Below are 26,684 nucleotides of genomic sequence, written 5' to 3'. Positions count from 1 at the left end.
TATATTTTACATGTTTTATTCCACGAAATACAAATAGTAAGTAATTAAAAAGCGTACATCAAAACTAGACCTATCACTTGAACTAAATTATATTTCCCAACAATTTCACTTGATGAGAACTGAACCAGAATCTCTGAATGACAAGAGGACCATGGTTGTCGTGTTTGGTCACTCACCTGATATGCTTGTGACATAATAAAGGTATTACATGTAATGCATTTAGAAAAACAAGTATGTGGGATTAAAATAAAGTAATAGATCTGTTTAAAACTGTTGCTCTATGTGATTTGTGCTAATTGGCCTATGAAAATGAAGAATTCAGTCCTTAAAGTAATATTTTGTAATTGACATCTTATTATGGCTAATGTACAGATATTTCTGTCTGAGAATTTCTTGTATATTAAGCAAGCGAGTGCTCTTATTTTAAGTTATATTAACATCAAAACCATACATGTCTCAATAATGACTTGTAATTGATTAAACTCCCGTCACTGCTATTAAAATGTAATAAGATTTTTACAATGTTTAACATTCTTCGTAAGTCTGTTTGTTAAATTCTCCAGTAAGAATGTACAAGTTTTCTCAATTACTTCTATACATACATGTTAATATACTGAAACAATGATAATGGAAAAACAATCATTTGTATGTGTTATTTCATTTATCTTCCGTGTATGTGTTGATAATATTATCTTATCTTTCACTCACTATAAATGTAATTAAAATGACAGTAGTTCTACCTATGGAAAGATGACATGTGTATATTTTTTCCTACCTACTATGTGGTATTTTTCAAACTATAAGAATGAAATTTCACATCTACAAACACAAATGATGGTGCAAGTACAAAAAGTATGAAGATGACAGTTGATGGCTATTTACATCAGTATGGATATGACAATGCTGTTATTGGTCATGACTAAAATTATGATAAAAACAAGAATGCTACTGTGGCCATATACTGCTCACCTAAGTAGTAACTTAAAATATCTTAGGTTGAATTTGAAACAAATTCTATCAACAAATTTGTAACTTCAATGTAAAGTCTGCTTCTTGGACACTGCAGAACTAATGTTACCGGGAAAAAAACACAAATGTTATTCCAAGAAAGGCTCTAACAAACTATCCTTGGATTGAAAGATAAGACATACTGACCACTAGGCCACTAATAATTCTCTTGTAACCAATCAAAGATAATTTGTGGCATTTGGCTTTTTACACCATGATTTGACTATAACTATCTGTAACTATAAAATCTGGAAGGCTAATTCTCAAGGCTATGTCAATATTTTCAGATATTAAGTATGTTTGTTCTGGTTTCCATACAATAACCTAATTTCAAAAAGTCTGAACAAGATACAGTTGTTAAAAGTAATTGCATTGAAAAATATCTTGTTTTTTAGATTTTTTCTCTAACAGACATTCAATGATCCTAAATGTTCAGCACTGAGCACTTTATGCTCAGGTGAGCGAGTTTTTAATATGATGTTATATGCCTTATATAAACATGATGGTATATGCCTTTTATAAACATGATGACAATGTGAACATTCAAGTTATAATTAAACATCTATTAAAATCATTATCTTTCTTATTGTTACATGTATTACTTCTTAAAAACTTACTATACATACAGATAAATCTTATTTTAAAAGTGTTTACAACAAAAACTGGCCTTTAGTTGAGAAAAAAAAGAATAAACCCTACATCTTATAGAGTTTAAACAACAAAATAGCATAATTATACTGACACTAAAATAAATCCCCCATAAAAAAAAAAACAGAACAAATCATACACAAGCATGGTATACAAACCTGGTATAGTAATAAAAATTTAAGCTGTCTCTCATAGCACCAACATTACACCAACAACATTTATACCAGGACCATAACCCCACACAATAACCCTTGTTCAGTTTTTATAGAATTCGTTAACAGCATTCTAGAAGTAAGTTACTTTAAAAAAATGCCATGCTTGAGCATTTTGGGATTTATTTATGTCTCAGATTGTAATCTAAGTTCAGTTCAATGTTCTTTATTAATGTTTCTTTTTTATCATCAATTTATTAACAACAAATTTACCTAAAAACAAATAATGAATTCATCAATATTCATAATATAACTCAATAGTCATTCATCGGCATTTAACTTCTCATGATTAGTTTATTCAAGAGTAATGTGCAATTGTGGTAGTTATCTCGATTGACCTGCTGGAAGTGAAATTCCAGAACAATGTGGTATTTATCTCGATTGACCTGCTGGAAGTGAAAATGATGAACATTACCACCAGAATTACCAGGAGCATTACCTCTACAAGAGCTAGGCCAGCCTGCACATCTATAACTGACCAGACTTCAATTAATATTTTAATATTGGAAATTATTTATGAAATTATAACTGTTACTAATATATTTCAGTCAGACTAATTCTTGTCGTTTTATGCCATTTATCTTATTGGCAGTCTTGAAAATTTTGCATAAAAATTGAAGTATACATATGAAATACTGTTCCAATATGCTTAGTATTTGGTCTTGTTTCTAATTTATGAACTGCATACATTTGTTTCATTGTATACAACATTTTAAAATAGCCAAATATCCATTAAACAGTGGCCAAATGTTATGGTACAGTTCACATTGTCAGATCCCATAGGTTTGAATGACTTAGTTACAATTAAATACTCTATAATGGTGGTAGTTCCAATTAAAATTTTAATATTGGAAATAATTTATAAGATTTGAATAAACTGTTGTTGTTTTTCCCACAAGTGAAAACACAAATATATCATTTCAAAGAAGTCATGTCAAACAAATACAAAAAACGTACCATTATCCAGAAATTTTGCTAACAGACCAGTCTAATTTAAAGCAATTTCATTGGTCCATTTCATATTTAAATTTCTTAAAAGCAGCCCATCAGAAGATATGTAATAAGACAGGTATAACATTTTAAATATTAATGCATTGAATGCTACTGATATAAAAATGTATTCAAACATTTACAATAGACGTTTATTAGAAAAGACTAGAATTTCACTTCTTGTAAAAATATTTCATTTACTACTTTTATACAAAGCAACAAATAAAGTCATCACTTTAAATGACATCCCAAAACAAAAAAATGCTCTGCCATGAAGACCCAATATACATATACAAGAATTATCAGTATATTTTCAACAGACTTCACAATTTTGATAAATAAATTCTTAAATTGCCAACATGAGTAAACTGAGGTACAGATATAACATGACTTATGTGATTAGTTAAGAGCCACGCTAGTCAATAGTCATGACCAGTCAATATACTGATAGATGTTTAATGGTAACTTTTCAGTTGTAAAATCCCATAATATTACAAGGTATAGTCCTAACAGGAAAAGTCTAACAAAATGTTCAATTAAGCATCAAGCTCAAAATTTTGAGGACACTTGAGGAACATGTCTAAATAAATTCAGTTTAACAATAAAACTGACAATAATATCAAAATGAAGATAACAAAAGCACTGAGCATATACATGTATCAAAATGACTTCAATTTTCCCTTAACCAAAAAAACTATAAAGGTAAAAATGATATAAGTATGAAATAAAAAATTACTGAAAGCTCAAATGTTAACATAAAAAGATACAGGGAAATTTGTCCATTCCCAATATCAATATTTTCAAACACAAAAAACCTTAAACTATGTCCATACCAGTATGAAACAGCATATAAGAAAAAACATTACAAAGTATAGTAGCAAAACTTCAATGAATCGACTTCTACAAAAAAACTGTGTACTTTATAACATTTTTTTTATCTGTGCATTATCTTTTTCTTTGAAACAGACCAGCTCAATGACATTTCACACTTGACACTGCATTTCTTATAGATTTCACACTTATATATTCATTGTATTTATACAATACAGACTATTTCACAATCCAAACAATATAATGTATACATATGTTACTATAAAATAATACAAATACATCATGTACTCAAATGATTGCACCTATTAAACATGTATACCATATACACATTTCATCAATATATTTGAAAACTAAAAATCATAATCAATGATCAATTCATATACAAATCCAATGGTCAACATTGTTGAATCTAAATTTTATGTAAAAAAAATGTATACATTTCATTAAAAAAAACAAACGTTTTATTTAAATATAAATAGAAAAAATGCCCGTTTATTGATATATTCCCTCTTAGCTTCTTTGCTGTTTTGTTGTTGTTGTTTTTTAAATCATTGTTCATTCTATACTAACATTAAGCCTGCTGACAGGGTTTTCCAGATTGAATTATCTATATAAAATATTCAGTGTAGTAAGGTTAATTTAAAAGAAACATTCAAAACATGTCTCTCTAGCAGATATTTTTAAAGAGTAAATACTGATAAAATTCTCAGGACAAATGAAATTTAGAAAAAAAAATCATCTTACCATATACATGTATTCTCAATACTTTTATCCCTACCCTCTCCAAAAATGAGCTAATTTCTTACTACTAAATAAATCTACTTGTTAATTGTAACTGATTAGAAAAAAAACCAAATGTCTGTTTTTACAAGAAATAAGATTTGTAAAACTAACAGATAATACATAGTATCGCCTTTAAGAAGTACACAATAAATGTACAAGGTTTCATTAATTAGAAAAGATATTGGGAAATCATTTTCATTAAGAAACAAAACAGGTGGTCCTTTGCATGTCTCTCTCACATTAATGAATTCAACATTTATGCCTGATTTTCCACTCAAACCAGTTAGTGACAGGTAACCCTGACAATTTAGCTAGGAAAGGTAATTATTCATAGAGTTTAGGCAAATATCAGAATGAGACATAACATGAATGCACAACTGAAAATTGGTTCCCAGCATATGACCTTGACCTTATATAGAAAACAAAAAATTATGATACTGCGAACACAATTAAGCCTTTAAAACAAAGACTTCAAGAATATACCATAATATTGTCTCTCCTATAAAAATTCTATATGTTAACATCTGAATGATATGTACATATGACCTCATATAAATCAAAATACAATCAACATATTTCTCATTTCTGTTGTACGACTTTAAGCAATGCTTGTAACAACAGCATCTAGCCAACATCACCAGAATAAAATCAGGCCTGCCAGTATATATACATTGTCAGACCAAATACTGTACTGGTGGTTGTTCAGGTTAACTATTTAATGTTAAAATCCCCCCTACCTGATAGCTCTGAAAGCAAAGCAAGCTCATTATATAAAACTTTACAGTGTAACTTAAAAAACTCAATTTGACACTTCATTTTCTCTATTCTTCTAAACATTTATAAAAAATAACTTTTAGAAGTACTATTTAGCATACACATTATATTTTATATAAATATATATGCATATATATGCATCCATAACTATATTATTTCCTACACCCGTTTATATGGAAATGTCCTTCTCCTTACTAAATGTTACGATGATATAAATGGACAACTAACGATGTATAACATAGATAAAGTTTAACCATGGTTTGATTTTTCCATAGGTATACTGATGAATAGGAAGAGTAAACAAAACATAGCATGGAGGGCATTCTAATTTAGGTCTAGTGTATATCAGGGAAAACAATGACATGAATTTTGAATTACATAGGAAGTTTTTACCACTTCACAATAAAAATACATACAAGGTGACGTCCGACACCTTTAGATCTACAGGTAATCTTGTCTCATAAAAACATTTACAACTCAATGCAAAATTTACAACAGAATCCATGGAATTTTTTATAATGTTCACATGAAAATGTTTTGTTTAAATTCCATTAATACAGTGAAAGAACACATTGTGTATAACTATCACAAATTGACTACACATCCAGGTCTTTTGATGGCTGCTGTACGATGAAAGGTTCGTTCCACATTCTCCTTAGATCACCCTGAAATAATAGTTCAACATTAAAACAATGTGTCAATAAATATTCATAACTTCATACAAATTTAAATGCCACAAAAATCTTCAAAATCCTTCAATGCATCCTTTAATATAGAAGTCTTGGGCTCTGACAAAATAGATAAAAACATGGTCTTAGTTTAATTGAGCCTGTTCTAATTAATGAAACTGTGTACATTTATTGCACAAAAGGAAACATTAAGTATTGTAAGTTAGTTTTTACAAATATCAGAAATGTAAAAACAGATGGTTTTTTTTCCTAATCAATTTCAGTTAACAAGTATATCTATTTAGTAGTAAGAAATTAGTTCATTTTGGGGGTAGGGGTGCAAGTATTCAGAATATATGGTGAGAAAGGGGCTATTCATGTTTTTTTTTAATTTGTTTGTTTGTTTCTCTTGTTTTGATGCCAATTTGACAAATTCTTGTTTATATCTATGCAGTCAGACCACCACAATAAGCCATGGTCAATAATGATTATATTTTTTTGAACTTACGTTAAGTCATAATTTGTAATAGAATGAGTTGAATACATACCATCAAATAATCAATGGTCAGTTAAGACACTAATATTTTTTCAACTTACTTTCAAATAAGCAATGGTCAATAACGGTTACAGTGTTTTAAACTTATCTTCAATTAAGTCATGATTTGCAATTACAAAAGTTTAGATACACACTATCAAATAGTTTCAATAATATCAAATCAGTTATGATACTAATATTTATTTCAACTTACTTTCAAATAAGCCATGGTCAATAATGGCAATAGAGTGAATGGAACTAGGTACAATAGAGCAGGCTGGGCAGCTTTGAACACTTCTGATGACACTGTAGCAGTTAACAATCCTGAAATAATAAATTAACTGATTATTGAGAACAGGTATCCAACTTTTAAGGACAAACACCCACTTTACGTTTTAATATTGGAAACAATCCTAAATCCTAATCAGAGTTTTTTTGTTTTTGTTTTCTTTTTTGTTCATTTCACTCAAGCACAGTAAATGGTCATATGGCCATTTTTTCTGCTGTACTGATGGAGGAATACCTTCAGATGTCTCTCTATGCACTATTTCATGTACAAGTGGGCACTTGGAGAAGAAACACATTTCATAAGCTTATTGCAAAGCTTCCTCACATAAAGAATCCAAAGTCCCTTAACTGGAAAGGGTAAACACAAAAAAATCAATATTTTAATTCAGAATTTCATACCGTTAAAAAATTATGCTTTTGAATAAAAATTCCTTCACAAAATATCATTTCTTTAATGTCTAGATGCATTTTGTTTTTCTGAAGGGGTCAGGCCTTGTATTTTTTTATAGAAAGTCATAAATTGAACTATTTCACTTAATCTAATCTTTAAGATGATCTTTTTCAGACTTTATTTGCAATAAAATCTGATTTGTTTTACTCAATTTATGAATACATGGAAAACTTTTCATTCATTAAAATGAATTACTATAATAATAAATCTGCCTATACATATATATTATATATGCTAACACTCCTCATGACTTGTCACTATAGACAAAGAAGAAAAAACAGGTGTTAAACTGCCAATAAACACTGGTTGGGGACTACTTTAATATGCAGCTGTTATGTTACATTGTATCATAAAATCACCGTATTCCGTGTTAACACTTGTCTGTCAAAAATTCAAAGTTAAAAAGGGGCATTACTCCAAAAATATAGCTGTCAGAATTATGTCCCTTGTCTAACAACTGCATCTTTTCAAAATAAACAAGTATTTCAAGTTTCATGTTGATAACTTTTGACAAGTTTGAATAATCTGAACAAACAAGCTAAAAAAAAGCATACCTAGAAAGTATCCTATAAGTGAACAGTGGAAGTATGTGATTTTTTGTACATAAGTAGGTGGTGGAGGTATTCCTTGCTCCATACTGTTCAACTGTGCCCTCTTGTAAGCATCATACCTCAATACAAAACACAATAATAGACCTGGCATTACCTGTCAAACAAAATAATAGTATATCATATAAAATTGTTCACTCACAACTAACAAAATGAACAGAAATGGCATACCAAACTAGAACTTTGTCAAGAGTGACAAATATTCCCACCATCTCTATAACACAGGATTTTATGTATCAGTCAATAATCTTTTGAGTTATTAATCATGTTTGATTTTCTTGAAATATTTTTGTTTACCTGAAGGCATGTGGCTTTATGAGCATTTTCTTTAATGTTGATGACCTGTTTGTAGCTCAAAAACTAGTAAAATCAACTTGTACAATGACTTTTATGGGATTTCATTTATTTTTTTCAACTGAAATTATGATAACCATTAAATGCTTGCCAGAATGGACAGACCAAAATTATTTCAATATAGCCCCCTCCGCATTTCTATGTGGTGGGGTGTAAAAACTACAATCTAGTAGTAAGATGTAGCAAATACCTTCTTTGTCATACTATCAATATACATGTACTATCAATATAACTCAGTGTTCAACACTAATGCAGTCCCGAGGACTCCAAAAAATTGGCAATGGATTTCTAAGGCTCCAAGTCAGATGTCCTGTTGGGACATTTAATAACAATTATCAGATGTGTCTCTGATCCTTTACAAATTTTTGACTCGGAAATAAAAATGTCCTGCTTTCAATTGGAACTGCCCTCAAGGCCTCAAGATAGAAATTTTAGTATCTTACAGTGTTAACCCTTACTTTACCTGCTGAATTTTTTTAATTGACTTGGCAAGCTTCAAGATAACAAGCAGTCTATATAAATCTGGGTATAACACAATGAGAAATGAGAAAATAACTTACAATATCACCAAGGCCCAACATAGAAAAGTGACTAGAATTCTGCATGCTGTAAAAAAAGAACAGGTTTGAATTTATCAACTGTGTAATCCCAAGTAATTGTAAAATAAAATAAAATTCTATTAACATACAACAAATAACAACAGTTTAATAATTTTACAATCAATTAAGCATTTCAGTTTCAATATAGGTTCACACATAAAAGAATGCAACACATCATTTGAATGAATATTATTTTGATTCACATCATTTTAATGAAATAACCAAATTGTATCATACAAGATAAAAGAGGTCTTGTAATATTGTGCTATAGATATTATCAAAAAGAAGATTAATTTGTTATGGATAAAAGACAGGATTTTGAAACTTACAAAAATAATTTTTGAAATTGAAAAATACTTATTCTAAAGCTGAAGTTGTTATTCTTTCTTATTACCCCTCACTATTTTGACTATTTATATCATGTCACAGTATAGCATGGTATGAAATATAATAATTATGAATGATTGTATACCTTGGAAAGACAAGTTTTCCTGGTAGAGACAGTTTAGGAGCTTCTCGCGCTAACCCCGTGAAGTGAAATTTCTTAGCAAGAAGTCCAACCTGAAAGTACAATTTTAAATGTAAAATATTTTAATATCTTGCTTATCAAATTAAAGTATGTCCAACTTATCAGGAAACATTTGTCGTAAATGAACTTTAAAGTATGTTGTACAAAAATAAGCAAATGCAGAATAACATAGAGTGAAGCAAGTTGGTTTTGCAATAAATACAATTGATCCTAAATATTAAAATCATCTGACCCCAACATTAAACTTTCTGACCCCAAATATTAAATTTTCTCAGAATCTGCTCAAGATGTTATATCATTCTGACTATCTTGAAGCATATACCATTTTGTTAGATAATCTGGTAATACATTATGTCTAATATAAACTTGATATACTTACAGGGTTATCAGCCGGTCTTGTGGCCACCTTCACCATTACATTAGCACTAAATATGTAAGACGAGAAAAATACCTGCAAAATAAAATCTTATGTCAATTTCATTTTCACACAGTTGTTTTAAAACTTACTGGAAAAATATCTGCAAAATAAAATCTTATGTAAACTTCAAACAGATTAAATAGAGGATATTTGTTTTGTTCAGTGTAAGATCGGAATATATTTCACCGAGTGAGCACCAAAAGGTATATTTCACGAGTGGCGCAGCCACGAGTGAAATATGAACTTTTGGTGTTCACAAGGTGAAATATATTTCAATCTTACACTAAACTAAACAAATTTTCTTTTTATTACATGCAAAGAAACGTTTTAAAAAGACATTTAACCTAATACTTAATGAAAAGCGCGGCAAATAATAATACAACGTGACGTCATTTACGACGTTACGTCATTAAGTTGGTACCCAGTACTGTGCACGCTGGTATTTCACTGAAACAACATAAGGGGCTTAAATTCAAAACAGTGAAATTATCAAAGTGGTAATTTCACTGTTTCAAACAGTGAAATTACCAGTTTTATATCACTGATATATTTCTATAAACCACCGAAAAGCATGTAATAAAAACAAATAGTTATATACTTATTTCTGCAATGACATTATACATAACCATATAATAAATCATTTAGTTGGCAGCTGTTACATTATACTCCCCTGTACTGGATACTCAATGAGGTATATTGTTTACAATAAGTAACCTGAAATACTACACCTTATTTATAAAATCATTAGAAATCATTATCTCTTAATGGTATTATCTTTCAGAAGGATAATTAATACTGCACTCAAATTAATATTTAGTAATTAAAATATATTTTCTTAGTCCAATAAACCTAAATTTATTTCTCAAACATACAAAATTAATAAAATCTACAATAAAAATCAGCAGGTAAAAATATTCAAAATATATCCTTCATAAAAATACTTTTATAAAAAGGTTTCTGGTAAAAGCATGACAAATTCATCTTTTCCAATTTGAACTTTTACCGAGCTTAATTTGCATCAATGAATATGCCATGCTTTCAATTTGAAAATGTAAATTGCTATTTTTAAGTGTTTCAAAATAAAAACTGAAATTTTGTAGTTTAAAGTGCTCAAGTTTAAATAATTGTAATGTTTAATCTAGATATTTACTTACCCAGAATACATCATAAATAAGAAGACCAACAAGTAACAGCGTTGACACTTTAAGACTCGGGAGTCTAACAAGGGCAATAAAAGCTACGCACAATCCCATTCCTAAAGCTGGAGACAAAAATAGAAAATATTCTTTTTTAAAGTATGCCACAACTAAATACAAGGGAGACAATTAGGCATGAAACAAGGGAGATAATAATGCTGACCTGAATCAAACTAGAAATGTGTCCATAGGACACTGATGCCCCCACACGCCACTGTTCTGTAAATCTTATGACTCTAGGTCAAATATTTTTTGGACTACATGTGCCACAAGTTGAAAACTAAAAATCAACAAAGGGCCATAATTCTGTTAAATTTGGTCGCAGCAAAAAATCCTTCCTTTACTACGATCTACACAATAAGGTTGTTAATCCCTGGAAGTTTAAGCAAAATCTGCCATCTGGTTTAAGAGGAGTTGCGTTCACAAAATTTCTATATAGTATATAATAAAAAAATCAACAAAGTGCCATAATTCTGTTAAATTTGGTTGCAGCAAAAATTCCTTCCTTTACTACCATCTACACATTAAGGTTGTTCATCCCTGGAAGTTGAAGCAAAATCTGCCATCCGGTTTAAGAGGAGTTGCATTCACAAAATTTCTACATAGTATATAGTGAAAAAATCAACAAAGGGCCATAATTCTGTAAAATTTGGTCGCAGCAAAAATTCCTTCCTTTACTACCGTCTACACCTTAAGGTTGTTCATCCCTGTAAGTTTAAGCAAAATCTGCCATCCGGTTTAAGAGGAGTTGCGTTCACAAAATTTCTACATAGTATAGAGTGAAAAAATCAACAAAGGGCCATAATTCTGTTAAATTTAGTCGCAGCAAAAATTCCTTCCTTTACTACCATCTACACATTAAGGTTGTTCATCCCTGACAGTTTAAGCAAAATCCGCCATCCAGTTTAAGAGGAGTTGCATTCACAAAATTTCTACATAGTATATAGTGAAAAAATCAACAAAGGGCCATAATTCTGTAAAATTTGGTCGCAGCGAAAATTCCTTCCTTTACTACCATCTACACCTTAAGGTTGTTCATCCCTGTAAGTTTAAGCAAAATCTGCCATCCGGTTTAAGAGGAGTTGCGTTCACAAAATTTCTACATAGTATAGAGTGAAAAAATCAACAAAGGGCCATAATTCTGTTAAATTTGGTCACAGCAAAAATTCCTTCCTTTACTACCATCTACACATTAAGGTTGTTCATCCCTGTAAGTTTAAGCAAAATCTGCCATCCGGTTTAAGAGGAGTTGCGTTCACAAAATTTCTACATAGTATCTAGTGAAAAAATCAACAAAGGGCCATAATTCTGTTAAATTTGGTCGCAGCAAAAATTCCTTCCTTTACTACCATCTACACATTAAGGTTGTTCATCCCTGTAAGTTTCAGCAAAATCTGCCATCCGGTTTAAGAGGAGTTGCGTTCACAAGATTTCGGGACGTACGGACGGACTGACGGACGGACTGACGGAATGACAGACGGACGGACGGACGGACGGACAAGTGCAACGCTATATGCTCCCACATTGTGGGGGCATAAAAATGATGGAGGGTTATTGTACCTTTTTTCTTGCATTAACATCTGCAAAAGCACATGGATATATTCAAAGTACATATGTTAATGCATCAAAAAGGTGAATAAGCGCTATTCTTGCATAAAAATGTATCAGTATCTGCTTAATTAGGTAATTCCCTGTTTCATTATCAGTTCTTTGCTTTCCATGTGCTAGTATGAAATTATTTGGCAGGTATTTTTTGACAATAAATCTGACAGGGCTGTCAATGCAGTAAGCTATTTCTGGTTATGCATATTTAACATGCAACAATGAAGAGTGCTTTTGTAATTTCACTCATTATTGCATGTTTTCTTCTCTGCAATCTGATTAAAACCATCTCCTAAATAATGCTATGCATTAGGAACTGAAGATCTGGAATAGGTTGTCACCTTCTAGTGATTTTTCAAACAGGCAATCATCTGCAAGCTTTCACAATTTTGAAAGCGATGCGGTTTCTTATTTTAATCGCTGGAAAACCAATACTGAGTAGGAATTTTTCATTATTTCGAGAACAAACATGGTGTTGTCCATATAGCCGGCAGGTAAACTGGCAATACAATCTTGCCCATTAAAAATTGACTCTATTATTTCCAATTTACTTGTTTCAAATTGTTTAAGAGTTTTCTTTCATAAAAAAAAAAATCAACAATTTTTTTTTACTTCCACAAACAACGAAACTTTGATACTTCGTTGAATGCCTATCGGTAAAAACCAGATTGATAGCATGACAAAAAATATCTTTCTCAGGAACTCAGGATCATAATGAAGACGAAACATATACAGTGGTAATAAGATCTACATGTAAGAAAAAAGTAGATCTGAACTTTAGTCTTCTCGGTAAATGTACATGTACACATGTGCGCGCAGTTTTTATACAAAGATTCAAAGATCAACAGAAAAGTTAAGAATACTATTTGACATTAAAGATAAAATTAAATTACCTTCAGCCCTATGTACTTATTCCTATAAAACATTTATTTCATAAGATCACAGGATCAAAAAAATTACCTTAAGATGTAATAAAATTAGAAACATTGCCATAAATCATGAAATCTGACCATATTATTTCAAGCAAATTAAATTTCATTGTCAATTTCATCTACTACACTCCTACATAATTCCTACATTCAATTAGTTTTGTCAATATTTATGATGTTCATACTTTATTACTATACTTATTTATGAACTAGAATTCAATGGTTTTTTTTTGAGTTTCAGGAGAAATATTGTAAAGTCCTTTTACTTCAACAGAATTATATTTCCTTGTTTGGCTATGACTATTCCAGCTGAATTCTGTAAAAACATACTTAAGATGCAATGAAAATTTGAATTTTATTACCTTTGTTCTAGATTCAATGTTTAAATTTGCTACAGGTATGAATCTTTTTTTGTTTTTAGTTTAACGTCGCAACAACATTGCAGAGGTAATATAGTGACTTTCCAGCTTAACTGGTGGAGGAAAATCTTGGGTGCCCTCTGTGCAATATTTCAGGCACGAATATATACATGAGTAGAACTACCGATGTTCCATAAGCTAGCTAGATAGCTTCCTCACATGAAAGAATTCAAAGTCACCGAGAGGATTTGAACCCACAGCAGTGAAGGGCAGGTGGTTTGAAGTCAACAACCTGAACCACATGGTCACAGATGCCCCATTTAAGTTATGAATCAATCTTAACATCATAAACACCATTAAACTGGGTATCAACAAAACTTTTATATAGTTTAAAAGGTTCCAGTGCTATCTATTCATAATTTCAATTACTAATGGATACTAGAACCATCAACAGTTTCTATCCAATATACAATGCCACCAAGATGCATCAATCTGACAATCAATCCCTATTTTATCATTTCATTTACAAATTTGAACAGACAGCACTGCTGGTATTAGTCTCCTATTTTACCTTTAATCCAGACCAAAAATGGTCTAAATATTCAAGCCAGTGTGGAATCCTGAAGAGATTACGTACAAAGCATTATTTGCATTCACTTACCATCCATTAGAAGCCAGTGGCCTGTAAGAACCCAGACACATACAAGTATAAAAGATAAAAAGAAAGACATCAGTTCAGCTGCTGTGAAACGTCCACACAAACCAAACGATATCCTGAAATACACAATATGCACAGAATATTACAAGAGCTTTCAGAAGGGCAGTATGCTGTGAAATTCCCAGTGCGACATCATGGGCCTTGGACAGTGACCTATTATGCTCTCAAAATAAGTGTGTTATAAGTGTGTTTCATACCATTCCAATTTCTTACCATTCCCTTAAGAAGTTTTGGAGATACCAACTTGCACAAAAAAATTGTGACACAGATGCCTGAGTGAATACAATACTAGTGTTCTTCAATTAGTCAAACCAAAAAATTGGAAACCAAAATGAGTCAACATAATGTGTTTCTGAATCGAATGAATACCCCATCACATTGTTAATGACCAACAGTTTGAATTTAGAAAATCTGACCTTGAAGGTCAAGTCAAGGTCATTTAGAGTCAAGATCGTATCTTGAATTTTAGTAAACATAAGACACATTGCAATTTGCAATGATTCAATTAAAGAATGCATGTGTCATCTCAAGTCTTCAACTTCAAATATTTCTTCTTTTTTCTAAAAGAAAAGATATTGAACATGTCATGTGCAAGAAATTATTTATGTGTCAGTCAACTTGACAAATAATAGTCTGCACCTTTCAGCTTTACACTTAAATTAACCTACATTTATTCTTCATGAGAATGCATAAATAAGCAAGTTAATATACACATTTAAAGAGTAATTACCCTTACACAACCATATAATAAATCATTTAATTGACAGCTGTTACATTTTACTCCCTTGTAGAAAGTACAATAACATTCAAAGTCTGCATAAGTTGTATAATAATGAATTTAATGGCAATTGATCTGACCATTTGTCTAAAGTTTATCAATTAATAAATTATACAAAGTAATTATTTGTGACTGAACCATAAACATAAATATTTGATGACAAAAGCAGTCTAGCCTAGTTTTCTGACAAACATAGAGGGATAAACTATATTATAGCATAAAATCGGCTATTTTTCCCTCTTTTGCCCATGTTATAACGGGGCCAAAACCATGCGTTAACATAGTCACGCGCTCTTGTTATAGCCCGGTTTTACCTATGCGCAATACATACAGGGCCAAGTAAACAAACAAAAAAATGACGATTTGGCTAGTTTGCTAAAGTGTTATATTGAAATTATTGATTCGAGGGCCTCAATCGCACAACGGCGAGCAGCATACAAGTAACTATGCCGGAAATACGGCGTATAGACATCGCCGCTTATCTTGGTTGTCGCCCTTTCTAAGAAACGGACAGTTGTCAATGTAAACAAATAAATGTCATTCAGTTTAACCCTCAAATTAACGTACAAAACAAGATAACACAAAATGAATTTGAGAAAATGTTGATTTATTGATGTTAGTATTGATAAGTGCTATTTATATTTCTTTGAGAGAATAATGTTTAGTGCCTGGCTGATATTCTTTTATAAACTTGTGAGCTTGAAAAAAAAAAAAACGATTCTGATGTCATTGATCTTTTTTCTACCGTCAATCTGAGAGTCATGTTTCATCTTGGGCAGAGTAATTTAATGTTTTTTTTCTTGATATCTCTAATGATAAGCTTTGTAAAATCAATTTAAATTCGAAATTTCGTTCGGTTCTGAGCATTTGTATTTTCCAAGTTGTTGGCCCCGGAAAAATAAAACGCATACGTAAAACATATAGAGTTGGATAAATACCGTCCAAGAACAAGGATTTAATGTATGTGCTTTGTAATTAATATGCGTCGTGAATCTTTTTAAAAAAATTATGCTATAATAGCGTCAACGCACGTTTATTTCGTGTTATAAAGTCTGCAGAGTCCCTCGGAACTGTTAGAGCCCTGGCCCTACCGGACTCAGGCACCAACCGTTCCTCAGGACTCTGCAGACGTTATAACACGGAAAAACGTGCGTTAACCCTATATAAGAATATACTATGTTTGGTGGGGGTATCATTAACCTATACACAAAAATATCATAAACAGCTGTTACATTTTACTCCCCCATAAAATGGACACTAATATTTTAAATCATGCATAATATGAAGTATATTATAGGTGAGTATGATACTGATTATAGCAATTTGGATACCTGTATAATATAGTATATGACTTAATATAATAGGGATTTAGTATTTACATATTTCTGTAAATGACTGCTTTATATAAAGTTTCTGATGACAAAAGCAGCCAATATTAGAAAATTGGAAGTAAGCCAACTATTACAGCCTAAAAAAGATGTACATACTGGCCTGTCTTTTTTCAAAGATATTAAAGAGTCAACATTTAATCTATTGTACCAAACAATTACTCACTTTTGACCAGTTGTACATGGCCTCATTAAATACTGACACATTGGAAGCAACAAGAATGCAAAAGCCACTGTAGCAAGCACTGAAAAGAAACAATGAACAACTTTAAATTACTGTAATAATATTTGTTTTTCACATTATGTTCAAGAGAAATGTTATTACTTTATACGGCTAAGCTATAGCATTTAGTCAAAATCAATTTCAAACAAGTAACAAATCTTCTGAAGAATAACAAGAATTACAATATGGAGAACATTTAAAACTGTTAATATCAGCTACATGTATTTAATAAAATTATGCTTAGAGATATTTTAAACAAATCATTCATTTAATTTTTTTTTTTGGCTGATTAAAATAAACAAAACATGTTTACTGGCATAATTATGGTGATATATATAAGCTTGAACTGTACATTAGAAACCTTATTTCACTCCCAGCTTTCCTGAATTAGGATTTTCTTGGGGGGTTATGAAATCATGTAGATTGGGCAGAAAAAACAACAATGATTTGAGATGCATGAGCAGGCAGAGTATGAATTCTTATAATCCTTGGGAAGTTTTGAAAACCATTTTAGGGAAAATAAAGGATATTTTCTGCTAGTACATCAGGTCTGTTTAGATTACCAGACTTATCTCAAGACAGAGAAGGAAAACACTGTTCAGAAAGATCAATGTCATCCTTCTATGTATTCATCAAAGCCAATTATCAAACAATTAGCTGGGTACAATCTGCTCATAAGAAAATAGCAGAGGTGGTGAAGGGAAAATGACAGTGCCATTAACACTAAGCCAAAAATGCCTGTAAGATAAATGGAAATCCAAGGGGAACAACTAACCTGCTGTACATATTGCGAAGACCATTTGTAATGAATCAAAAAACAGGAACATAACAAGTAATGAAATTGATGCTCCTAAAGGCAAGAACGCAGCCTGGCATGTGTCTATTGTCTGTACATCTGAAATATCAATATATATATATATACATTTATAGGTAATTGATGGTGGGAGATATGTTACATTCCTTTTTGTATGTACATGTAGAAGGAAGGTGACTGTGTATTACCGGTACTTTTCAACATGTAAAATACTTAATCAAAGTGTGGCAGTGATGCCAATGTGAGTGCAATTCAGCTCTCTCATTCTTCGAATAGTCAAGCTAATGACTTAATAAAATTAGTAACAGTTTTCAAATGGGATTCTGATCTCAACTATAAATATATTTAAAACATAATATACAAAAATTATGCAGTTCCAGCAGACATTATCCTTGGTGTCTGCTCCATTAAATTATCTTGATATAGAAATCCCTTAAACTTCCTTGAGACCATTTCATATTCAATGCAGTAAAATTCACTAGTGACTGCTAAAAATTCTCTAAGGTATTAAATATTATATACAGTAATGTGTAGCTTATAATTCCAGACGGTAATATACACATGTATTATTAGATTTGAACTGAAACATCAATCAGATTTTATATAAGTTTTATACTTGACTTACTAGTTTCTGGTTCACCAGGGGTACCTGTATAATTTTTATCTTTCTCTTTTTCTTTGTTCTCCTGTTCTATCATCAAAGATCTGAATAGTGACAAGAAACATTGAATAAAATATTACAACAGGTAACATAAAAGTCATTTACCAGGGACTGGGTTTAAACTTTAACAGTAAATCTGCAGAATTTAAGTAAATGTACAGACTGGCCTGGTTGTATACTGGTGGTAAAGCGAAATCTCTGTGGGTCCCAGCAGATATAGGGTTAGATCATACTAACAGTGATAATACATGTGGTGAAAATGAAGTTTCTTATATGAAGGCCAAAGTGCCACCATCAACTCTCCATAGACAAGGGGTGACAAGCAAGTAATTTAAAGTCAAAGATCTTAATCACTCTGCTATATAGGCCATAGTTACAATTACAGCAATATTCAAGCTTTACTTGTGCATTTTTTCAGACCTAAACCACTGATCAACTTTAATTAATAATTTATCACAGCTGCATGTTAATATAAATGTAATTTCTTTCTGGTAACAGAGAGCATAGTATTACAGGTAAAATAATCATATTTCTAAATGAACAGGCAAGTCAAGCTAGTCCATGTGAGCATTTAGTTCACACTTATCCATATGAGCAGACAAGTAAGGCTGCTCCTTATATATATATTATTTAATAACATTTCAAGTTTGAATAAAGTTCCATCATTATAAGCAGAATAATAATATGAGCCTCTCTAATTAATGTCATAAATAAGCTACTAGATTTTTATTTAAACAAATATATATGATGATTATCAAACAAAATTTCAATGAATCTCCATGTACATTTTATTCATGTGGTCAGTTTTTTCAATTTTTATAACGCCCTCTTTTAAAGCTTTATTATAACAAACAATTAATGAAATATTGCCACTTACCTAAAGCTTCCATACACAATAAGTAGAATTGAGATTACAAATGTTGAAAGTCTTGATGAATCCATCATTGAAAGTGCCCTGAAATATAAAGTCAAAATGCACTGAAATATAAAGTTAATATGCCCTGAATCATAAACTTAAATTGCCCTGAAATATAAAGTTAAAATGCACTGAAATATAAAGTCAAAATACACTGAATATAAAGTCAAAATGCCCTGAAATATAAAGTCAAAATGCCCCAAAATATAAAGTCAAAAGGCACTGAAATATAAAGTCAAAATGCCCTAAATTATTAGGTCAAAATACACTGAAATATAGAGTCAAAATGCCCTGATATATCAAGTCAAAATGCACTGAAATATTAAGTCAAAATGTACTGAAATATCAATAATGGTCACTATAACAACATTATTATTCCAGACAGTGAGACAGAATGAAATCTGAAAACTCTACTGTTATCATCCCTGTACTAAACTATAATACAATAATAAACTGCAGTTTCATGCTTCATGCAGCCCAATAATTATATTGATCACTAAACTCTGGTTTATTGTATAATGTGTTCAGTAATGGTGAATTTTATACAGGCACATATTTAAGGTGAAATCTTTGAACGAATATGTCTTACAAATAATAATATAATATTACAGATTATGTCATCCGATTTGTTGCCAAACTCTTTAAAACATTTTTTTCAGTTACTCAAGTATAGCATCAAACTATCTGTAATAAATTTTATTCTAAAGAATCAATTCAGTTCCTCGGTCCTCATACAAAATAATTTTAGAAAACTGTAGGCACAGTAGCTATATTTGCATATTCTGACCTATTTTTGATAATTTTCGTAGATTTTAAGTACCAATCTGTTTGCAATGTGTAAATTACTTTCTTTGTTCACTAGCAATATTTTACTTTTTAAAAATGTTCATAAAAATGTTAAATCATCATGCACAAATCTGGTGGCATGCTGCTTTAAACAAAACTAACAAAAAAAGTTATTTTCTTGACTTTATCTTATCCTAAATAAAGAGAGGACAAAAGTCAAATCCTAAGCTCTTTGTTAAAAATCTTTTTTCAACATCATTTTTTTAAACACTTTGACATTTTTTGTGGATTATTGATTTCTATCCACTATGCTGACATTTGTAAATGACCTAGAGTACATGAAATAGAATAATAAATACAACTTTAATAGCACTCTGCAACAACAGCTGTTTGGGGACACTATGTTTAACTATGTGGAACACATGTGAACATTATAAAGGAAATATAGGAGGAATCACTTAAAACACATATGGTTTCAAACAAAGAAAATGTTTGAAACAGGACAGAAAATGGGGTACTCACATTTTCACACTATCTTACAAAGCAACCTATTTCTGTCACATAATGGAGGTAAAGGAAATGTCATAGAAAAAAAAACAACCCAAGATCACTCAAAATGTAGACTAGTGAACAATTCCCCTCCTCCTCACCCAGGACCCTCCAAATTTTTTTCCATTAATTTTTTTCCCAATATTATTCTCTTCAAGCATGCAAAGTTTAAGAAAATCATCTGTACCAGATTAAATTTTCCTTATGTAAACATCTATTTTTCTAATGATCTATAAAATTTTGAATGGACTGTTCGAATTTTAAAAGTGGGCAAATCCAGTACACAAAGTCAGCTTGTTTAAGTGTGTGCTGAATTTAGTTTATATGCAACAAGGGTAATTAAATCTTCATATTTTCAAATATATAAGTAATTACATCCATTTATGTAATAATGTATTATTCAATTTAAATACTTATTTTGCTGGTCAAGATTTCAAGATTTGCACAAACTTTATTTTTCCTCTATCTTGTTCAAGGTTAATCATCTTAACAGCTAATCACTCTATCACCATGGACAATAAATACCAGTGCTTAATAATTTGACACTTGTTCAGATCTTCTATTAAGAGTATTTGAATTTCTATCCTGTTTTTATTACAGTTAAGCAATAAATCCACTTATATTTTATCTATAAATCTATCTTCCGATCTTAACTCCTGTCATCTTATCATATTCATTTGTTTGGCTTACATTTGTAACGATATTATCACCAAAGAGGGGGGCTTTTAAAAATAGACTAGTTAGAGACAGTGGTTTTTTCTCAATTAATTTGAAAGAGGTCTTAGCCTCTTGATTTTGAGAAAACCCTTACAGTGCTAGTGGCATCTTTAACTGGTGTGTTAAAAAACAAGGGATAAAATACATTCAATTTAGTTTAAACTGACATTGATCATACTTTCACAAAATCACAATGTCATTTGCAAAAATTTCCAGATTTATATTTTAATATTTACACCAGGCTCTAAATATATTGTACATGCATGAATACACACAATGATTATTTTGTAATAGTCGGGCCACCCCAGTGTGCTGCAGGTGTGAAGTTGTGAACAAGGCAGGCACCTAAACCAGTAGATTAAAGGTTCCCTTTAACATATTTAAACTTGTTGTACTTACGAGATACTCGATGACTCGGACAACTGCTCCTCTGCTACTCCCATGATTACAGTCTATATGTTTGGTGATTTACCAACTGTTGAAAGACTAATTCTTCTTTACAACCATTGAGTTCTGGCTTATCACTGATTCCACATATGGCCCTTAATAACTCCTCACTTCATTTCAGTCAAATCTTTATGTTGTATTCTCCAGAATAGAATTACACTGGTGTTTTTATATCACAGTTTTAGCCAGATTTACATATAAGTCAAATTAACTACTCCAGTTTCTTTCATATTCCAGTTTTTAGTTTAGAAAGCAACTAATATATACTAACACTGTATATGCACAACCTGAAAGTCACAAAGAGAATTAACATACAATATAGATGTAATGTCAAATCAGACCTTTGTTAAACATTGAACTTTCTAATAAAATTAAACCTATAATTGCTCAATTTCAATAATTCAAAATCAGGAGTATCCTTATTATTACAACTGAGCACACTATGGTAGTCACAAAGGTAACTGATCATGATTCCTTTGTTGTCCTTGCAGGCCCATAAACTGATCAGACTATGATCTTAAATCAGGGACAAAACAAACATGGCTTGATAAAGTTTACTTCTGTAAGCAGATAAATAGAGAAATAAAAAGCCATAAAAAATTATAGTTTGGCTTGATCAACCCTCCCTAATAGGGGATTATCTTGTTCAGAATAAGGGCAATTAAATTAGGTTATGGTATTGAAATGTATATGTACAATATGTGAACTAAACAGAATTTTTTTAATGAAATATTTTTTTTGCATAATACATAATTATATGTAGATAAGGTTAAATTTAACCAAGTTATCTTTTTAGAATGTTTACGGTAGTAATTTCCCTTTAAGGCCAGACCAAATCTATTGTGGTGTTATGTGTTCATGTTTGTCCTTTTGTTATGGGTGATTGAACTGGTTTTGCAAGATGAGTGATGGATGATTGATTTTGGTATGCAAGTTATTTTTGGAATAAGATGATTGGGTAGCTAATATTTCTTGGTATTAAACTGACCACTCCTTTCATTGCATTCAAAGCAGTAACATCTCTGATATTCAAAATATATACTATTTCTTTATAGAAATATTGATAGAATTTATTCTTATTCATAATTATTGTTTTGAAGATCTCATCTATTTAAAACCCGGTATGTATTTGTAATTGTGAAATGTTTATAATGTATTTATTGTAATAATTGTAATTGTGAAATATGCAATTCATGAATTTTCTATTGTATAATATTTCTCTTTGTTTTTTGTATTATAATCATTTTATTTTGTACAGGTTTCTTCTACTCCTGAATAAAATATAGTAAACATCACACACTGTAACATAAACTTAATAAAAAACTCTTTGAAATAGTACACTTTCTTACGAACATTCTTAGTCCATAACAGAAAGATGCCACTGTATCAGAAAATGATTCTGCTGTTGTTGGGATTTGAACTCAGGACCACCCTCTTAAAAGCTTAAGTAACAAGACACACCACTCAGCCAAAGAATCGATTCCCTGACGCAGTAGTCAGAGGTTGTACTTATAGTTATGAAAGAACAAGAGCTTTCTGCTGTAATGCATCCCAAAATGATGACTGAATGATATATAATCAATGTAGAAACTATTCTGGTTATAAATCATAAACCATTTCACTTTTTAAGTCACATCTTTGAAACATTTTTAGTTTGTTTCACAAAGATTCAAATGCATCAGAAACAATCCTGCATAACAAGATAGGTATGGTTAACCGTACAGAAATATTTAAATCGGAGCATTGTCTTACAAATGTAATTAAAAAAAATCATTCAGAGCATTGTGGTACAGAAAAGAAAAGTGTTTTGTGACAATTAATAAACTTATTAAGTTGTTTGTTCACTACAATATTTGCTTCAATAAGTTAAATATTTTCAATGATATCCTGGTATATCACATAAGAAATTTTTTTTAAGGCAATAAAAAGTTGACAAAGGAGCGAGTGTGTTCTTTTCTTCATTCATAAAAGTTTTTTATCTTTGTATCAGACAAAAAATACCCGTATCAAGCTGTTATGCAAAGTTCACCAAAAACAGCTTAGACCTGAGCCCCAAGATAAATTTATAATATCAGAAAACCGAAAATACACTATTAATCAATTGTAAAGACAGTTCTCTGCTATCACCAGATAATAGCATGGACATTGACATTTGGATTTCCAAACCCCTGGTAATGGCCCAATTCTGCAGTGACAGTCAAAACGTACATTCCAAGCCACAGCAATAAGTAGTGAGTAAAACATATCTTGTGCTAGTTTTGTCGCACCCATTACATAACACTGGTTTGGGTCTAGCTTAAGGTCTTGAGCGTACCCGTTTATATACTATGATATGACACGAATGCCACATCAGATGAAAAACACAAATGTTAAAAAGCAGCTTACAAAGTTTTGGAAGCCAGAACTAGTTGGGGTCAATTTCAGCCATAATAATCAATGCCTTTTTGGTGAAAAAATGCCAAACATAAAAAACACTGAAACATTTGATTTAGTTTATCATTGACACACAAAGATAAGAACGTATTTTTATCAACACACAGAGATTTTCTACACAAATATCATATTCATAAATGCCTTAATAAGTTAATGTATTTTACACAGAACTATAAATAGCTTTGTAAATCGTAGATCTACCTCTACTGTAAAAAACATTTGAATAAAATTTATACCATTTTAACTATCCAAATTGATATACTTTAAACTTTCCAACAAAGGTATACCTAACGGAGATCAACGATTTTTATTAACAAAGAAAAACCACGAGATCGAGTTGTCTCCGAAATTATATCAGGATGAATGACCTGTGAAAATTATTTTCAAACACTTAAATGCATAAATCGATCGCGCTATGAAATATTCAGTTTTACGACTTTATTGATTGTACAGTTTGACGCTTTATGCAAAAGGCATTGCGATCGATTTAAAGGTGAACACTTACAAAATCATTTCTGAATTTTTGTTATTGTTTTGGTTCGACTTTGTAACCGCACAACTACCATTTCTATTTGTCAAAAATAGTTCCCTTCATTAACATACAGTTTCATCAGTAATACAATCTATTTATTTTAAAAATATTGAAAAATGCAATGGTTAGATATTTTTATTTGCAAATGAATAAAGAATTTTTGGGCAGAAAATGTAATTACGTTAATGTATCATTGGCGTATGAATTACTGCATAACATCAATGTTTCCGTATCACTGGTTTCCTTCTTTGACTGGTTCCCAAAAATGATCAGGTTGTAAGCAACTAAATCAGGACGTGATCTGTAAAACATCCCTAATGGGCACTATAAGGAACTGTAAAATTGACAACACAGGACAGTTATATGCCTTAAATGTCAACTAAATGCAAAATTTACCGTGTTTATGAAAGCTTATGGTAGAACACCCGTAATGGGCACTATAAGGAACTGTAAAATTGACAACATAGGACAGTTACATATATATACTGTATGCCTTAAATGTCAACTATATGCAAAATTTAAACAAAATTTACCGTGTCGTTTATGAGTTATGGACATTTTTCTGAATTAAAGCTTTGCCATTAGAAGGGCTTTTTTCAGAAATGAGGAAACTCTAAATAATCTATAATATCATCATTATGAAAAATGTTTTCCTATTGCTCATTGTTAAGAAACAAATAATGACATTCAGGTAACAAATTAAACAAGTAAAATGATTGTTTCTAAACGAAATGTTTTTAATATGTATAAAAATGTAACCCTACCCCATCACTTTAAACACTTATTTGACCATTTCCCTACGTAAAAGCCTTATTTAAAATATCCCTCAAATTTTCCACAATGAGGGGGTGTTTTCAAAGTTTGCATTAATTTTCTTAAATGTATATAATTGGTTGGTCATGCAAAATATAAAATACTTTTACCGTGTAGTTTTTATTTGATTAAACTTTGAAAATATCTGGTATCATATTTGCTATTAAATTTGGCATTATTTAGCAAATAAATACCTACAATAATTGTAAAATTAAAATAAAACATTTTTTTCTGCCATTAGGTATCTGAGAGATTCATAAAAAATATTAAAAAGAATAAAATAAAGAAAAAATGTTGCCCCCTTTTGGGGTTTGAACCCACGCCCCTCAGTTTCAATACAATACTCTTCAAAGTGGAGACAGTGCATTAGAGGTGTATTACCTTAATTAAAAGCAAATTACTTAAAACATTCATTTCATATCTACCTTTCTTGAATCTTGTCAAAAATAACATTCGTTTTAAGTTTAGTAATTACTATGAATGATTACAAAAAGTACTTTTCCAACATTTTATGGATTTTTTTAAAATACCCACCAAGACCATGGCATAGTCACTTAGGGTGTGGAGATCCAAACGCCACAAAATCAAAATAAAATTTTATGTTGCACTTATTATAGACTCGATAGTTGGGCTGAAAAACTATTCTATACATCTTGAGGTTCAGCTAGGTTTCAGGAAAGGTATGGGTACAACCAGAAAAAAAAACAAAAGTCATGGTGTTCAGAAAAGCTGGTAGATTACCTCAGAATTTACGCTTTTTGTGTAATGATCAGGAGTTAAAAATTGTATCAAGTTTTTAATATTTAGGTGTTTCATTTACTTTAGGTGATTCATATATTCAGCATGATAAGTTATTGCTGGGCAGGCTTCAAGATGAACAAATATTATATAAATTTACAGATTTATTACCCAAACATACACTTAATTTATTTGATAAGTTAATTATGCCAATTTTAATGTATTCATCAGAGGTTTTTTGTGTGCCCCCACCCGTTCTCATTTTATGTCGCAAGTTGTTCAAAAAGTATTTGCCCTAGAGCCATGAAATTTTACAAGAATGTTGCTCAGCATGTGAAGTTGTGCACCTGGCTATTTGCGTGTCGATTTATACAGTATTTGTAGAGTAA

General features: G+C 30.8%; 1 protein-coding gene across 3 annotated transcripts; it reads right to left on the bottom strand.

The window, feature by feature from the left end:
* LOC132740842 (signal peptide peptidase-like 3) lies at nt 1-24,984 on the bottom strand. 3 transcript variants are annotated; one of them, XM_060728867.1, is made up of 14 exons: nt 24,926-24,984; nt 21,732-22,066; nt 19,242-19,319; nt 18,329-18,408; nt 17,665-17,784; nt 16,833-16,911; nt 14,444-14,556; nt 10,851-10,957; nt 9,658-9,729; nt 9,222-9,310; nt 8,711-8,756; nt 7,743-7,893; nt 6,664-6,773; nt 1-5,911 (listed from the first exon to the last, which is right to left on the bottom strand). In XM_060728867.1, the coding sequence occupies exons 2-14, from the start codon at nt 21,773-21,775 to the stop codon at nt 5,843-5,845; spliced, it is 1,158 nt and encodes a 385-aa protein (XP_060584850.1). In that variant the 5' UTR covers nt 21,776-22,066; nt 24,926-24,984; the 3' UTR covers nt 1-5,842. The 3 variants fall into 3 exon arrangements, with proteins under 3 accessions (XP_060584850.1, XP_060584847.1, XP_060584849.1); XM_060728864.1 differs by lacking the exon at nt 24,926-24,984 and adding an exon at nt 24,718-24,864; XM_060728866.1 differs by lacking the exon at nt 24,926-24,984 and adding an exon at nt 24,449-24,656.
* Nucleotides 24,985-26,684: the final 1,700 nt, after the last annotated feature.

The sequence above is a fragment of the Ruditapes philippinarum genome, unplaced genomic scaffold (genome assembly GCF_026571515.1).
Source record: "Ruditapes philippinarum isolate M1 unplaced genomic scaffold, ASM2657151v2 ctg393_1_1_1_1, whole genome shotgun sequence".
NCBI lineage: Eukaryota > Metazoa > Mollusca > Bivalvia > Venerida > Veneridae > Ruditapes > Ruditapes philippinarum.
This window is presented reverse-complemented; position numbering and strand designations above follow the sequence as displayed.